At 35.4% G+C, this 15,295-nt stretch overlaps 1 protein-coding gene across 4 annotated transcripts in view; it reads left to right on the top strand.

Moving 5' to 3' along the window:
- The window catches only part of LOC117574120 (tyrosine-protein phosphatase non-receptor type 9), a 42,604-nt gene that overhangs the window by 20,984 nt on the left and 6,325 nt on the right, over positions 1–15,295 (top strand). For 3 of the 4 annotated variants that reach the window (XM_034257897.2, XM_034257817.2, XM_034257976.2), the window contains exon 3: positions 1,000–1,230. In XM_034257897.2, the coding sequence (XP_034113788.1) occupies positions 1,000–1,230 (231 nt within the window). Of the gene's footprint in view, positions 1–999; positions 1,231–5,857; positions 6,298–15,295 lie in introns of those variants that run through there. The other variant, XM_052008806.1, reaches the window with a different exon arrangement.

Genomic DNA, 15,295 nt, shown 5'->3' with positions numbered 1-15,295 from the left:
CAAAATCTTTCTTAGCTTTAAGATTCCTGAAAATTCGATTGCTATCAGATAAAAATTGTTGAAGTTATACTTTTGTATGGGCAAAATCGCCCACTTACTACGGAAGTAGTAGTCAGCTTCCGCTGACAATCTGGTATATTATGCACTCATTAGTATATTTTGAATGTATTATTATATTAATATACCAAATATAGTCAGTGGCACAATTGTTGTATTTTTTGCGGTATATTAATTTGGTATATTTTCAAATTAATACCGCACTGTTTTACTTTTATTCAAAATGGGTATCTCACAGTTGAGCACACTCGATTGTAGCTTTTTTAGTTGTAATACATTACTGATATGCACCACATACATTGGTTAAAATACATCAAAGTGACAAAGCAGAATCAATTACTATTTTTGTAGTATATTAAATGACAGTATCAAAGTCTGCTAGACGTTGTGTTACTCGTTGAGGGAAATTTTCAAAAATCAATATTAAATTCTCTTCAATTTCGATTGACTTTACTGACTATTAATATGTTTTATATTTATATTAATATCAAATTCTCTTCAATTTCAATTTATTTTACTAAGTATTGTAAAAGTTTTATATAAATATTAAATGTTAAAATTCTTTAGAGTTTGATGAACTTTGAGTTACTTTCTGCTTATTTTGGGATTATTCAATTGTCAAATAGTTGATACAAATCTTGAACAATTTTAGATATGCAAAGAAATTGTGTAGTTATTTTTCTCATTTTCAATTTATTTGAAATTCGTGCAGCGATATTCAGAGATCTAAAATGACATGTCAGATGTTACTTATTTCATGCAATTTTTAAACAAACAAAAAATCATTCCATTTATAAACTTTCAATTTATTGAATTAAAGTCTAACTTAAAAATGAAATGTATTTAAGATCTGTCTATTAATTTATATATTATATTTAGTTATATACAAAATATATTATTTTTAATTGTATTCATTTGTATATTTTTCTTGTTCCTGTTTAGCCGGCACGCACATCGAGTGGAGCGGCAATTGCGCTCTTTACGGCCAATCGACACAGTCCGCTGAGCGCCTCGCACACAACAACATTACAGGGTATCGTGTATCAGTTGGACTGTGCGCTGCAGGACACGGACACGCAGCGTGCGGGACTTGTGTTCATCTATGACATGAGTGGCTCGAAGTATTCCAATTTTGATTATGATCTGTCGCAAAAGATACTCACACTGCTGAAGGTGAGTTTCAATTTGCATTTAGTCGCTTTCATATTTCGTTGCATACTTTTGGGCTGTGCATAAAATTACGCCAAGCTTTGCCAAGCTTGACACACTTAGCTTGTAAATTGTCAAAGTCGGTCAACTGCATGTTGGGACCAAATAGAAGAAGAAGACTGTGCAAGTGTGTGTGTGTGAGTGTGTGGGCACAAAGCATAACCAACAAATTGGGATGAGACAGTAAAGACGAAAAAAAATAAGAGACATGCATGCGGCTTTTAATTCCACCAACATTTGTGTCTTGAAGCTGAAAATTTGGTTTCATTTCGCCGCAAATGCAGCTATAAACTTAGGCGTGGCTGCAATGCCAACTCCCTGCTCTCCTCTTCTTTCGTTTACTCCTGGTTCAATTGAAGAGTTAACAAAAGAGCAAAACTCGGAAATCCTTTTGGTCGTCTCAGCGGAAGTGGTTGAGCAGTAGTTTAACAATCAGCGCAACAGCAGCTGCGAACCCTTTTCACACACACACAAGCACATACATAAATGAACAAATAAAAGACGCCCACACACACACACACACACACATACACACAGTGACGGTGCTTTTGCACGCCTACGCCAACGTCGACATCGACATCGACGCCAACGCAGCAGCGAATAAGACGTCATCTTTTTATACCCGGTAGAGAGCGTAAAGAAGGCTTTTATGGTGATGAGTAGCTAACTTCATTTTAGTATTTCAAAGTCAAAAGTGATTTATTGATTTCTGCATTGTATTGCTTGCAACTTTGTGCAGCAACTATTAAAAACAAGAAACCGCAAGCATTAAGTTTGACGCAGCGGATATATTAAAGTTGAGCATTCATTGTTGCTTGGTGGCTTGCTTTGAAATAGGGGGCAAAGCAACCGCAAGAATAACAACAGCAACAACAACAGGTAGCTACTGCGGTTGTTCGTTTTCCATTTCATTCATTCACAGCCAGATGTGTGTGTGTGCGTGTGATGGAGTGCGTGAATGAATGTTTCGCGCATTACTTTTGACTGTCGTTGTAAACTTTGAAGCATTTCGCAATAAAGAAGACAATGTGATGTGCATGTAAATGCGTGTAAATACAAATAGCATTTACATTTGTGTGTGTGAGCTTTGCCGGCAGCCGGCTGTGACGTCGTCGCCAAGACGACGCTGCGCAGCTCATGGTCAGCGAAGCTGCCTAATGTCTACACGCATACATTCTTACAATCTGTTTGTCTGTTCAAAAATCAAAGCGCAAAAACAACAACAACAACAACAAAACCAAAAAAAAAGCTAAGCAATAAAATAATTTGCGTGGGCATTAAGCAGAGTGGCTGGCAATGGCAACAGCAACAGCGACACCGACAGCGACGTCGGCAGCAGCTGAGAGAGCGCAAGAAATTGAGAGAGCACGCAACTTACGCTCTTTCTGTGTGGGAGAGGGACGCCGATTGTGTGCGCGAGAGTGAAGAGTGGGTGCAAAGTGGAATAGAATGAGGTAAAGCGCCGTGTGACGAGTGAAATGAACTGAAGGAATTTTTGCGTAGCGTAGATCAATGGAAATGCGAGTATGTGTGTGTGTGTGCATATGATTATGAGTATGAATTTGTATGACACTTTGTGATGCAATTTTGCAGTTAAGTAGAACAGTTTATGGTGCCAAGACTTTTGGCGTGTTTTCTTTCAATTGTAATTCGATTTAATTGCTGCAAAAGATTTCCGGAAAATGTTTTCCGTTCTAGAAACTTGGTGTACTACGACAATAATTTGAAGCCGGTCTTATAATAACATAAATTCAGTGTAGAATATTTAAGTAGCTTTGAATGCAGTTCCGGCTTCGATTTTCCGAAATTGTTACAACGTAAGATAAAGAACAAAAATAGAGACAATGAGTAGTAAACACCTTACTTTACAATTTTATTAGATTATGTTCTTTGCCTTGTTGGTTTTTAATTTGATTAATTTGCTTAAAGTAGAAAAAGGTCAAATTAGCTCGAGCTCTATTTTTGATTATAAATTCACGCTAAATGTTGTGAAATATGCATATTTTTAAATAAAGTGTGCTAAAATGAAAATAATAATGAGAATATTAAATATGTGTTGCAAGAAATGATGCGTTTAATTAAAAATTTCGTCAGATTAAACTGCTTTAGCTTAAGACACCTGCGCGTTCTTTCTCTAGCGTGCTCTCTCTCACTCTCTCTCTCACTATATTTCTTTCTGTGTCTCTCTTCACAGGGTGTTACGGGCGTATGCGTAACATTTGCCATATTACGCATACGCAGCGTAAGCGTTTATACAATGCTAACTATAAGCACAATAAATACCCAAACACACTCACACGCACTGTACTTAAAGCGGAGAGATTACATTCTCATATTGGAAAGCGATTGTAAAGTTTTATTGCGTGGCACTGGAACAGCTGCTAAACAATACACACACACACACACACAGACATTTTCACTCTCGTTTTAGCTTGCGCTCTCTCACGCTCTCTCGCACACTTTTAGCTTTTTTATTGCTCGCGCGCCGTCGCTTGTGGCTATCTTGTGCTTGATTAACTAATTCAGTTGACGAGTTCTAGTCGAACGTAATAGATTGATTATAAAAGCATACACGAGTGAAGCAACTGCAAAGCAAATAAAACGTGCGTCGTTTTCGTTTTTGTTCTCCTTCTTCGTCTTCGTCTTCAGTTTCGGCTTTGGCTTCGGCTTTTGCTTCTTTTTGTTGTTTTTGTATATCGTGCCGGCTCGTTAACCGTTTCCGTTACGCCTCAACCTCCTGCCCCCTCGCCCCTTCGCTTCAGGCGAACGCGCGTAATTCGGAAGCAGCAAAATATAAAAAAAATTCTTGTTCATTCGTGTTAAACTTCAACAAAAGGTAGCTGCAGTCTCGCGTACTCGCGACTCAATTATCTATTATATCGAATTGATATTGTTATTTTTAGTGCCAAAAGAGAGAGAGAGAGAGAGCGTGCTGTGTGTTGGCTTAAATAAGCATATTGCGTCGATATTTCGTGTTATTTTTACAACGTGCGCTTGCTAGTAGTTGTTTTTGTTTTCGCTGTCTGACATTGACGCAAATGTGCGCTTGTATGTCTCTGTGTGTGTGTGTTGAGTTGTTTGTGAACTTAAAATGCAAATTCAAAGTCAACGCAACACAAAAGTTATACGCCATAATTTACCTCATTTTTTGTTGTTCTACTATTACTGCACACATACAACAAAATAATTGTGTGTGTCTGTGTGTTTGTATTTCATTCAGTTTAATTGAATTTTCAAACGCGGTTTCCGCATTGAGAAATGCTGTTTGCTTTTAGTCAATACGAGAACCAAATGTAGGCGTGCGGGTTTGTGTCAAGGCTAAATGCAAGTTGCTTTGCAATTCGTTTGCCGACAACTCTGTTGCTTCGATCGAGCTATCGACCCTTTGTTGTGCAGCCCTGGTTCGTTTTGTCGCATTTGCCACCCACCCAACAAACCTAATTTCGACAGCTGCAAAAAATGCAACCATGCAAAAACGCAAAAACAACCCTCAGCTGTGTGTTGTTCAACGTGTGCTCTCGGACTCTCCCTAAGCAAACGGTTTACCAGGGTTGCGCTCTCTCTCTCTCTCTTGCTTTGTCGCTTGCTCCCCTGTTGCTCTGAAGGTGGTTGGCGAGAGCGCGCCTGCGTCAAGAACGCAACGGCGACAGCGACGTCGTCGTCGTCGTCATCAACAACACATTCGTATTGCCGTTTTACCGTTTCGCTGCCAACAGCGACAGAGGCCAGTGGCAGCGCGACAGCGGCAGCAAATGCCAGACAAACAGACGTAGTTCAGCTTTCAGCTTTCCACGACGACGCGCAGCAAACAAAACTTCCCTAAAAAAAACACACACACCAAATAAAAAGAAATATATACATATATATAGAAATAGAAATAGACATAAATAAAAACGGAGAAAAACAACACAAAATTAAAAGGAATAAGGCGAAGTAAAATATAGTGATAAATGAAATTACTCAACAACTAAATCGATACTTGTTTTTGAACATATTATTTTTTTTTTGTGTGTGAGACGGCGAAAAAAGTGAGAGCAAAGAAACGCATTTGTATATTGCAACGTGTGAGTGAGTGTGCGTGTACTTCTCTGTGTGCGAGTGTGTGTGTGCAGCCTGTACGTGTCAAAGTGTGTGTATACACATGTATGTGTGTTGTTGTTGTCGTTGTTGTTGTCACGCGGTCACAATTGCAGTACTCATTACAAAAGTCAAATTAGAAACCAATTAGAAGTTGCAACTTTTTCTAGTTGTGTTATTTTTGTTTTTTGTTGTTGTGAATAGGCAGCGAGAAAAGTATCTACAAGTGCTGCCTGCTTGCCCATCGTCCGTGCTCCCGCTGCCAGCGTCGCTGCCCACTGTAATTGTAACTGCAACTGAGCAGAGCGGAAGGTGTAGAAGAGCGCGAGTGAGACAGAGACAGAGAGAGAGAGAGTGTCTGTGTTGTTTTGTTTTTGTTTCGCCCACATTTATTTATTTATTCTATGTAGTTTAGCACATTTTTTTTAATGCATCATTTTGTGCAATTGTGTAACCAACTACAACAACAACAACAACAGCAGCAACAACATTGAAAAGCATCACATTATATAAACAACAACAAGAAGCAAAACAAAGAGGAAAAAACAATAACATCAAAAAAAAAAAACAAAAACAAAATCAAATAAATCGCAAGCAACTAAAATTGCCAATTGAAAATGTACAAAAATTAGCGCCCTCGTTGAGTGTCGCCCACGCCCCCTGCCGCCATCCGCCCCCGTCGCTGTGCTCCCCTTTGTCCCCCCGCCCACAGAGGAAAGTGCTTTGCATTTAGCATTTAATTGTGCGAATATATATTTGTTCCAAAAAGCCAACAAAAACAACACAACACAACAACAACAATTGCCAAAAACAAACAAAACAACAACAAAGCAAAAGCAACAACGTCGTATTCATACATTTATTTAAATAATTAACCTGACAGTGAGCAGCAACAATAAAAAGAACAACAACAAACAATAACTACAGCCGACAACAACAAGAACAACAACACAGGTATTAAATAGAATACAAAATTCACACACACACACACACACTTATTATGCAAATGTTTGTGTGTGTGTGTGTGTTTGCTGCAATTATTTTGCTCATCATCATAATAATAATTATTTCTTGATTGCATTTTGCAAATTTTCCTATTTTTAAAGCTATTTCGTGTGCTTTGAAATTATTTTCGATTGTCTCGATTTTCGATTCTCCGGAATTCCAATTATCATCGCTAATTAAGCTAGTCACGTTTATTACAAAATGCCAAAGAGAACTTATTGCAGCATCTAGAAAACATATTTCCTTTAGTTTTATATACAAAACTATATAGTTCTTTCTATACAAAGGAATTATTTCAATTTGCTCTATTGTCAAACTATTTCAGTTTAGCCAAGTTTATTTTTTTAGAGTTTCAGTATTTCTATATATTTTGTATTTGAAATATTCATTTCATTTTCAATACAATCAATATGAAATATACATTTATTGCTTTGGAATGGAATTTTTTAATTTATTTTATTTTTCTCTTGTAAAATCAACTCAAAGTTTCAGCCAAACTTTATTACAGTTTTATTTTGTTAAGAAAGTTTAATGTTAATACGCAATTTCAGTTTAGCAAAGTTTCTTTCTTTATTTCAATATGAAATATTGCTTTGAAGTGCAATTATTTTATTTTGATTACGATAACAAAGAATTTTTTCATTTTACTATTTAAAAATCAGTTTGGTTTTTAACATTTTGTAGTAGTTTTTTTTTTTTTTAATTTTATAACTATGACAAATTTTATTTCAATGAAGAATATTTTGAGAAATTTGACATTTCTCTTAAGAAAATTCACATAAAATGTTCTTGTATGTATTAATTTTTTAATTGACTAGAAACCACTCAAATTTGTCGGCGTTTTTTACAATTGTTTTACATAATATTTTCTTTATTCTAAAGCTACACGAAAATATCAGTTTGTTTTGTAGTTTTTTAGAATTTTATAAATGCAACAGATTTTCATTTGAATGGGGATTTTTCTAGTTATATTTTGCAGTTAAAAAAAAAATTCCAATGAATTTTCTGTGAAAGTTTTATAAATTTCTACTCAATAGTTATACTTAAATATTCACTTTTAAATTAGAGTAAAAAGTTTGCACTTTGTTAAGAGCTCTTTTTATGGAATTCCTGTTTTCGATGTGTATTAATTCCGCATTAATTCTAAAATGTGACTAAGCTTAGTCAAATAACCGACTAAGGGTCTCTAAATATAAACCATCAAAGAAAATTCTGCACTTCAAATGCAGTTCACCCCATTTTCAATCAGGCTGCAGCAGACCTTAAGCGAAGACCAACGAAGCATTCATAAATGGCGCTGGAAAATGGGGTCAAGAGGGCAATTCATATTGACCACTCGTAAGAAGCTTTTTGTGTATGGAAAAGCGGGCAAATTGAATTAATTATTAATTTTAGAATTGCGAAAGGAATAAAGTGCTTCAACATAAAGAATTTATCAGGGTAATCAACAAAGCTTTAATCGAGGTTCTTTTGCAAATATTGGTGGGAAACTATAAACATTTATTTTGATGGCTTAAAAAAAGTTTTTTTTTCCAACTGCAATCAATAATTCAGCTGCGTTGATGTATTATTGCTTTCAGCCAAGCAAAAAAACTAGGTCAAACTCTATATAAAAATGATTCGAACTTAAGAATGCATAAATAAGAATTGAATACGAATAATATGATATCAAGTGAATACTTTGAATCGTTGCTTAGTCGAAACTGTGGCAGGTGAGATACGAGATAATTTGCTTTAATTTCTTATTGTTGAGTGAGAACAAAGGCAGAAAGTAAAGCAGCTGCTAAATGACATAACCAAGCAGAATAAAAAGACATTTGAAGAGCATTGAATGAGAATTGAAAGAAGTAGAGAGGAGAGCGAATCAATGAAATAGCAGCTGTTTGGAACTCGTTATGATTTATTTATTCACCATTCAGCAAGCGCGTTTTTTTTTTTTTTTTTGGTATGTGGGAGACAAGCTGAAATAGAAAGCTAAACACATTTGTCATATTTGTAAAGTAATCGATTCAAGTCGACTCGTGTCGATAATGAAATGTTATCGATCAGTGATGCGCAACGAAGTTTCGCTGGAAAACAAATGTAGAAATTATTAAGAAATAATATATTCCTGTATATGTGAGGGGAGTGCTATAATTAGTATTCTTTTTATTATTATGCAGAATATTACAATCATTTGATTACACTGATAGACGTTGCGCTTGATTAAACAGTTCCCAGAATAATTCATTGAAGTACTTTTGCTCTGTTTGCTCTCTCTCTCTCTTTCTCTGATGATTTATCCCTGTCTGTCATAGCTATCTAACTATTTGTCTGTCTGTTTGTTCGTCGAGTGCGTGTAGCGTTTGCCTTTAAAGGCAAAAACGCCGCCAACGATGACGATGACGACGACGACAAATTCGTTTCATGCCCAAAGCCGGCGACAAGCTTAAAACGCATTACCAATTTTGGCCATGGCTAATTTTACATACACACATCGTTGTGAGTGTTTCAATATTGCTTTTTTTTTGGTTTTGTATTGTATTTATTTATTTTTTGCATAGCACACCCATGTGCTGGCATTTGGACAGCGACTTGGCGACTTTTCACTTTTGTTTTTTTTTTTTTTTTTTTTTTTTTTGGGCAACGAAATATTGACGACAAAAAAACGAGTAGTGTGTGTTGTATGCAAAGCGAGCTCGTGAACTAAGCAAACATCTTGAAGCATCGCAAACCATGTGGCGTATACTCAATGTCCATACGATCAGCTAAATATGTACTTAGTAGCTGTAGCTGTGTGGCATTATTACCGCAATGGGGCAAACAATTCAGACGCCGTGATAACATTTTTGTTTTGTCCATGCTGCGCAACGATAAATTTTTCTCAGCGATCAGTTTATCGATATCTTCGCTTAGTTCGCGAGCCGTTCTTTTGAACTAATTTAGTTCAAGAAGAACAATCGTAATTTGTTCTTTGAAACTAATTTAGTTCAAGAAGAACACGTGAGCAGTTCCTTGGAACTAATTTCGTTCCAGACAAACAAACAACATGTCGCCATTAAAGCTCAAAGCGAAGCTAAGCTTTAAGCTAGCTCTCCCTTTTTCCTCTCAGCAATAGCAACAACAATTAGCAGCAAACCGAAGCGAAATACATGCCGAAGCACGTAATAATGAGCGAAGGAACGTGAAGCGATGATGTTGAGTGCATAACCATGGCCACTTGTCGTCGCTAACTCCTTCAGGCGTCGCCTCCTCGCTCTCTCTCTCACTCTCTCTCGTCCAGCAGCCGCCACTTGACGACGATGAAGTCAGAGTTGAAGACGAAGGCTGCGATAATGCTGTAGGCGTGTGTGTGTGTGTATGACGAGACAGGGAAGCTGCGATGACTTTCTTTCTTTTCGCGCAACATATGTGTGTGTTTGCGTCCCTCTTTCTCGCTCGCTCGCACATTCGCTGTCTGTCAATATGTGTGCGTCTGTTTTGTGCTTATTATTTCAGCTTAATTTTGCTGCTGCCGTTGTTGTTGGTGGTGTTTTTGTTTTTGTTTTCGCTGCTGTGTAGGCAGCGCTGTCAATTGCTTGAATGATGATTATGTCCATGTTGTTGCTGATTGTCATTGTTGTTGTTCTTGTTGTTGTTGTTGTAGGTGTTTATTAGGGACAGGTGCGTCATAATGCTGCTTATTACGTTGCGCCAATATGCCTCTTTTCATTCGCCCACACACACACACATACACTCAAATCATATTCCAATTTATTGGACGTATGATCCCCAATTAAATGGAAAAACAGCATACATGTGTTTTAGTTCAGCTGAGAGAATCGATACAGTTTTATTTCGATAGAATATTACAGTGAAATCTGACCAAAAATATCGATATATCTAAATTTAGTTGAATCTTTTTTTTTTAGAACCACTTTGATTCCAATCAACATACTTGTTACTTTTCTCAAGAAATTATTAATGATTACTAATTTTGGTAGCCAAAAAGTAGTATTCATTAAATATTAAAATATTTGCATATTTAAATACTAAATTCAAGATTTCTAGTTTAATTTATTTTTAATATTAAAATCAAAATGAAAAAAAAAACTATTTTGGGGACTTTTTTTTTATAGAATTTGTTTTTTTCTATAAAAACACCTACGTGAAATGTTTCCATTATCTGTGGCACTATTTTTTCTGGGTCAATTGCTGATTAGTTGTATAAGTTAATATTTTGTTGCACTTGACAAGCACGCACTGTAACGAAGCCAAATACTTTTCTTCTTGATTTATTTGGGGCAATTTGTTGCTATTGTATTAACAATACAGCAATTTCTATACACAACAACTATATAATTATTATTTATTTTATGACAGTCGGCACGCAACAATGACGATGTAGTAGAAAGAACTCTTTTTTTTTGTCAAGTTGCGTTCTAGTTGCCATGCAAATTGAGTGTGTTCGCTGTTTGAGGCACCAACTTTGTTGCTGCTGCAACAGTTTGCGGCATTCAACATTTCGGCATTGAACATTGAATGAGCATTCCGCACACGTTCCATTCCAAGAGCTTTAGCTTCAGCTTCAGCTTTAGCTTTCCAAGTATAAACCCCAGCTGTCAGCTTCACACAGCACGCAGTCTGAATATTCGTAGCCTACTTTGTAGCGCCGAAGCCTTGGCACAAAACAAACTGCAGCAACTATTTTGCTACAGCAAATGTGCCACACAGTTGTGGCAGTTAGTCAAGCATAGATTACTGCAAAGTACGCTGTAAAAGATACTAGATTATGTGATGGTATATTGAATTATTGAATAGCTAAAATATACTGAATAAAAAATAATCATTTTTGAAGCTATTAACAATCTCTGACTTGATTGATTGAAAATATTTAAACAAAATTTGTGTTAAAGACTTTAAATTAGTATTTCTGTTAGAGAACTTTAGTCTAGCAAAGTACGCTGTAAAAGATACTAGATTATGCGATGGTATATTAAATAATTGAATAACTAAAATATACCGAATAAAAAATAATCATTTTTGGAGCTATTAACAATCTCTGACATGATTTTTATTGATTCTTGATAAAAAATATTTAAACTTAATTTATGTTGAAGACTTTATTTTATTATTTCTACTAGAGAACTTTAGTCTAGCAAAGTACGCTGTAAAAGATACTAGATTATGCGATGGTATATTAAATAATTGAATAACTAAAATATACCGAATAAAAAATAATCATTTTTGGAGCTATTAACAATCTCTGACATGATTTTTATTGATTCTTGATAAAAAATATTTAAACTTAATTTATGTTGAAGACTTTATTTTACTATTTCTACTAGAGAATTTTAGTCTAGCAAAGTACGCTGTAAAAGATACTAGATTATGCGATGTTATATTGAATTATTGAATAACTAAAATATATTCCATAGAATAGAATCGTTTTTGGAGCTATTAATAATCTTTGACTTCTATATTCCATAGAATATAATCATTATTGGAGCTAATACCAATCCCTGACTTGATTGATTTTTGACAAAATATTTAAACAAAATTCATGGTGAACACTTTATTTTACTATTTCTTTTAGAAAACTTTAGTTTAGCATAGATTATATGGTATATTGAATTATTGAATAACTAAAATATATTCCATAGAATAGAATCATTATTGGAGATATTAAAAATCTCTAACCTGATTCATTTTTGGCAAAAATATTTAAACAAAGTTTGTGTTTAAGACTTTATTTTACTATTTCTTTTAGAGAACTTTAGTCCAGCAAAGTACGCTGTAAAATATACTAGATTATACGATGATATATTGAATTATTGAATAACTAGAATACATTGAAAAGAAAAAAAAAATCATTTTTGGAGCTATTATCAATCTATGACTTCATTGTTGTTGATTCTATTTAAGCAAAATTTGTGTTGAGATTTTTTTTTTTACTATTTTGGAAAACTTGAATACAGACGTATTTATGTTTGTAAGACAAATTGGAGATTAGAACTTTTCGACTTAAACAGATCTAAAAAGGGAACATTATATGAATTATTTTAGGGAAATAATGCTAATGTATAAGACATAAGCACAGGACTTTAACCTCTTCTGTTATATATGTATGTATAATTTATATAATGAAATTGATTTTATGAATTTAGCGAATTAGCTCATCCCAACTTTGAAATTAATTTGATATCCAACTAGAACACGCTCTAGTTGCATTGCGTTGGCAATGCAGCAAGCAATATGTCAAATTCGTAGACTTCATCTCGTAAAGTTTGGAAGAAAGAAATTGTTGAAAGACGGCAACAAAGTTGATGCAGTAATTTGTGTTGCCTGTCACCAACAGCAGTTACCCTACATTGTAATGGTTAGAAGGAAAAGAAGAAAAAAGAGATAGAGAGAGAGAAGTGGAAGGAATGCGGCTAATAGAGAGGGAGAGAAATGTTTGAGCAATAAATGAAATGCAGTTATGTTGATGATGCAATCTCAAAAGTGCCATAAAGTCAACAATGAAAGCAAAGCGCACAAGTTGCGAAGCAAATGAAACAACAGCAACAAAAAAAGCAAAAACAGCAAACTGGAAGTGGAATTGAAACTGGAAATGAGGGCTGGAAATGCTTGGGCAAACAACTGGATGCCAATTATTGCCAATTACCTATCGTGTGTGTGTGTGTGTGTCTCTCTCTGTGTGTGTATTTGTGACATCAATGAACAACGCATTTCGTATTGCAAATTGCAAATTAATTTCCATTTTGATATCAATAGCGATAAAATCATGTGCAGCGACAGGTCACAACGGAAGAAGAAGCAGCAGCTTCTCGAACTAAAATTAATTTACACACACACACAAACGCACACATGCACAGCTGATTGCGTTGTGTGCGTGGGTCGTGTGCAAAGCCTTTTAGCAGACATATTTGCCAAAGAGATGAGCTTGCTCTCGCTCTCCTTCTTCTTCTGCTCCTCCTACTTCTACTTCTTCGTGTTGCTGGCATCTGCACTTGTTGTTGTTGTTGTTGTTTTCGTTGTCGTTGTCACTGTTTTGCTTTGTGCTGCCGCTGACCTTAATCTCCATGCCTTACCTCTACACACACACATGCATGCATATCTATATGCAGACCACGCTGTATGCAGCTGCAAAATGAGCGAGAAAGAAGAGAAAGAAATGTGGATGATGGCAAGGGGAGCGACACAAAGAGAAGATTGGCCAATAAACTATGTATAAATGCCGCTGACACGGATACAAGCGCTAGCGGGGGAAGGGGGAGGAGGAGGAGGAGGAGGAGTGCGGTTGGCGACGCCATTTGCAATTGAAAATGTCCGCAATGAAATTTTCAACATTTCCAACTGGGTGAAGGTTGTGTCGCAACAACGCCTCCAACGACAACAACAACAACAACAACAACAACAACAGCGAAATGAATGAAAGAAGCAGAGGCGGCAAACAATTTTCATTTACATTTCGCATTTGATTTTGTTGTTGTGTTTGCATTTCACTTAATTAAACACAGACACGCACACTCTCAGCCTCAGACACAGACACAGACGCACTCATACACACGCACTTAGTTGAGGAATCGAAGTGCCGCCTACGCGACGCCGCTGCCAACGTCGACGTCGACGTCGCAGCAGCCGCGACAAATTGAGTTGTGTTGACGAATGTCAATAAATTGTAAAGCGAAATTAAAACGCAGCTGCATTCAATTTGATTGACAGCATAATCAATTTTAATTTTATTACCATTTCGTTTCGCGCACTTTAATGCAACTCGTTCGCTTTAGTTCATTTGAACTAGTTTTAAAAAAATGAACCACTTTCATTTGCATTATGAACGAAGTGTTTATAGCTCAACTAATTTCAGCTTCTTTTACTTTTTGCTTCATTAAAATTGAATTAGGTTTTTACACTCTGACAGTGCTCAGTGTTTTTCTTCTTTTAGAATTGTAATCAGCGTTTCTTAATGTCTCACACGTGTGCTTCATAAGAACTGCATAGCAGCAAAAAAAAAATGTAAAGCAATTTAGCAGCAAAGTTGCAACTAGATGATTAGAAGACATCTAGAATGTGTGGAACTTAGCGTCAGTTTCCGTTAAAGCGATAGTTAGTTATTGTATGGATTAGTTTAACATACAGATAATAACTTATTGACTTCTTCAATGTTTTAAAGATAAATTGTTATTATTTTATGTAATATTTTGTTCTCATATCAATACTATGTATTGAATGTTTATAATTTTCTAAACATTGGGATTACAATTTGTTCAAAAAATGGAATTATTTCATTTCTGGCGCTATTTGTCACATTAAAGTGACATATAGTTAACTTTAATACAGTTTATCTGTTCTAATAGTCTTAACAAGTTCTCCAAAGTAAAACTGTATATCAAGTAATCATAATTCCTACAAATATCATATAGTTAAGAACTTGAAGAACTGCATTCTAAACGAAATTCTTTTTAATGATCAGGCAGACAAGACTAAAGTGAACTTTATCGTTTAGTTCATGGCATGTGCTTTTGTTTCGTGTCAGGAATCATTTTGAAAGATCCGAAAAAATACATGTTTTACTATCTGCATAGAATATGTGTAATAATGATGTTCATATTCATTTGTGGGTACCGTCGACCAGGTGACCTTAGCGTGTGTGCAACTGCTGTTGAGCCAGGCAATAAAAAAGCTCGTTATACACACACACGCAACTAGAACACACACACACACATATATATATATATATATATATAAATTAATCGAATTGATTAATATTTATTAGTTAAACTGCCTTCGTCATAAGTAGTCTAATTAAGTTTGTGCCATGCATAAATTATAAAGCTAAAATTACTGAAGTAATCGTTTATCGATAACAGTAGTGAGTGATTTAAGTGTGCGATAAATATAACTCCTGACTTTTGACATTACAAATCGTTTACGCTGCTTTTAAGAATAACTTGCCCGCTTTGCTGTTTGCAAACTTTTTAGC

The sequence above is a fragment of the Drosophila albomicans genome, chromosome X, assembly GCF_009650485.2.
Source record: "Drosophila albomicans strain 15112-1751.03 chromosome X, ASM965048v2, whole genome shotgun sequence".
Lineage (NCBI taxonomy): Eukaryota > Metazoa > Arthropoda > Insecta > Diptera > Drosophilidae > Drosophila > Drosophila albomicans.
The sequence above is the reverse complement of the archived record's forward strand: the minus strand, read 5'-3'. Positions and strand labels throughout refer to the sequence as shown.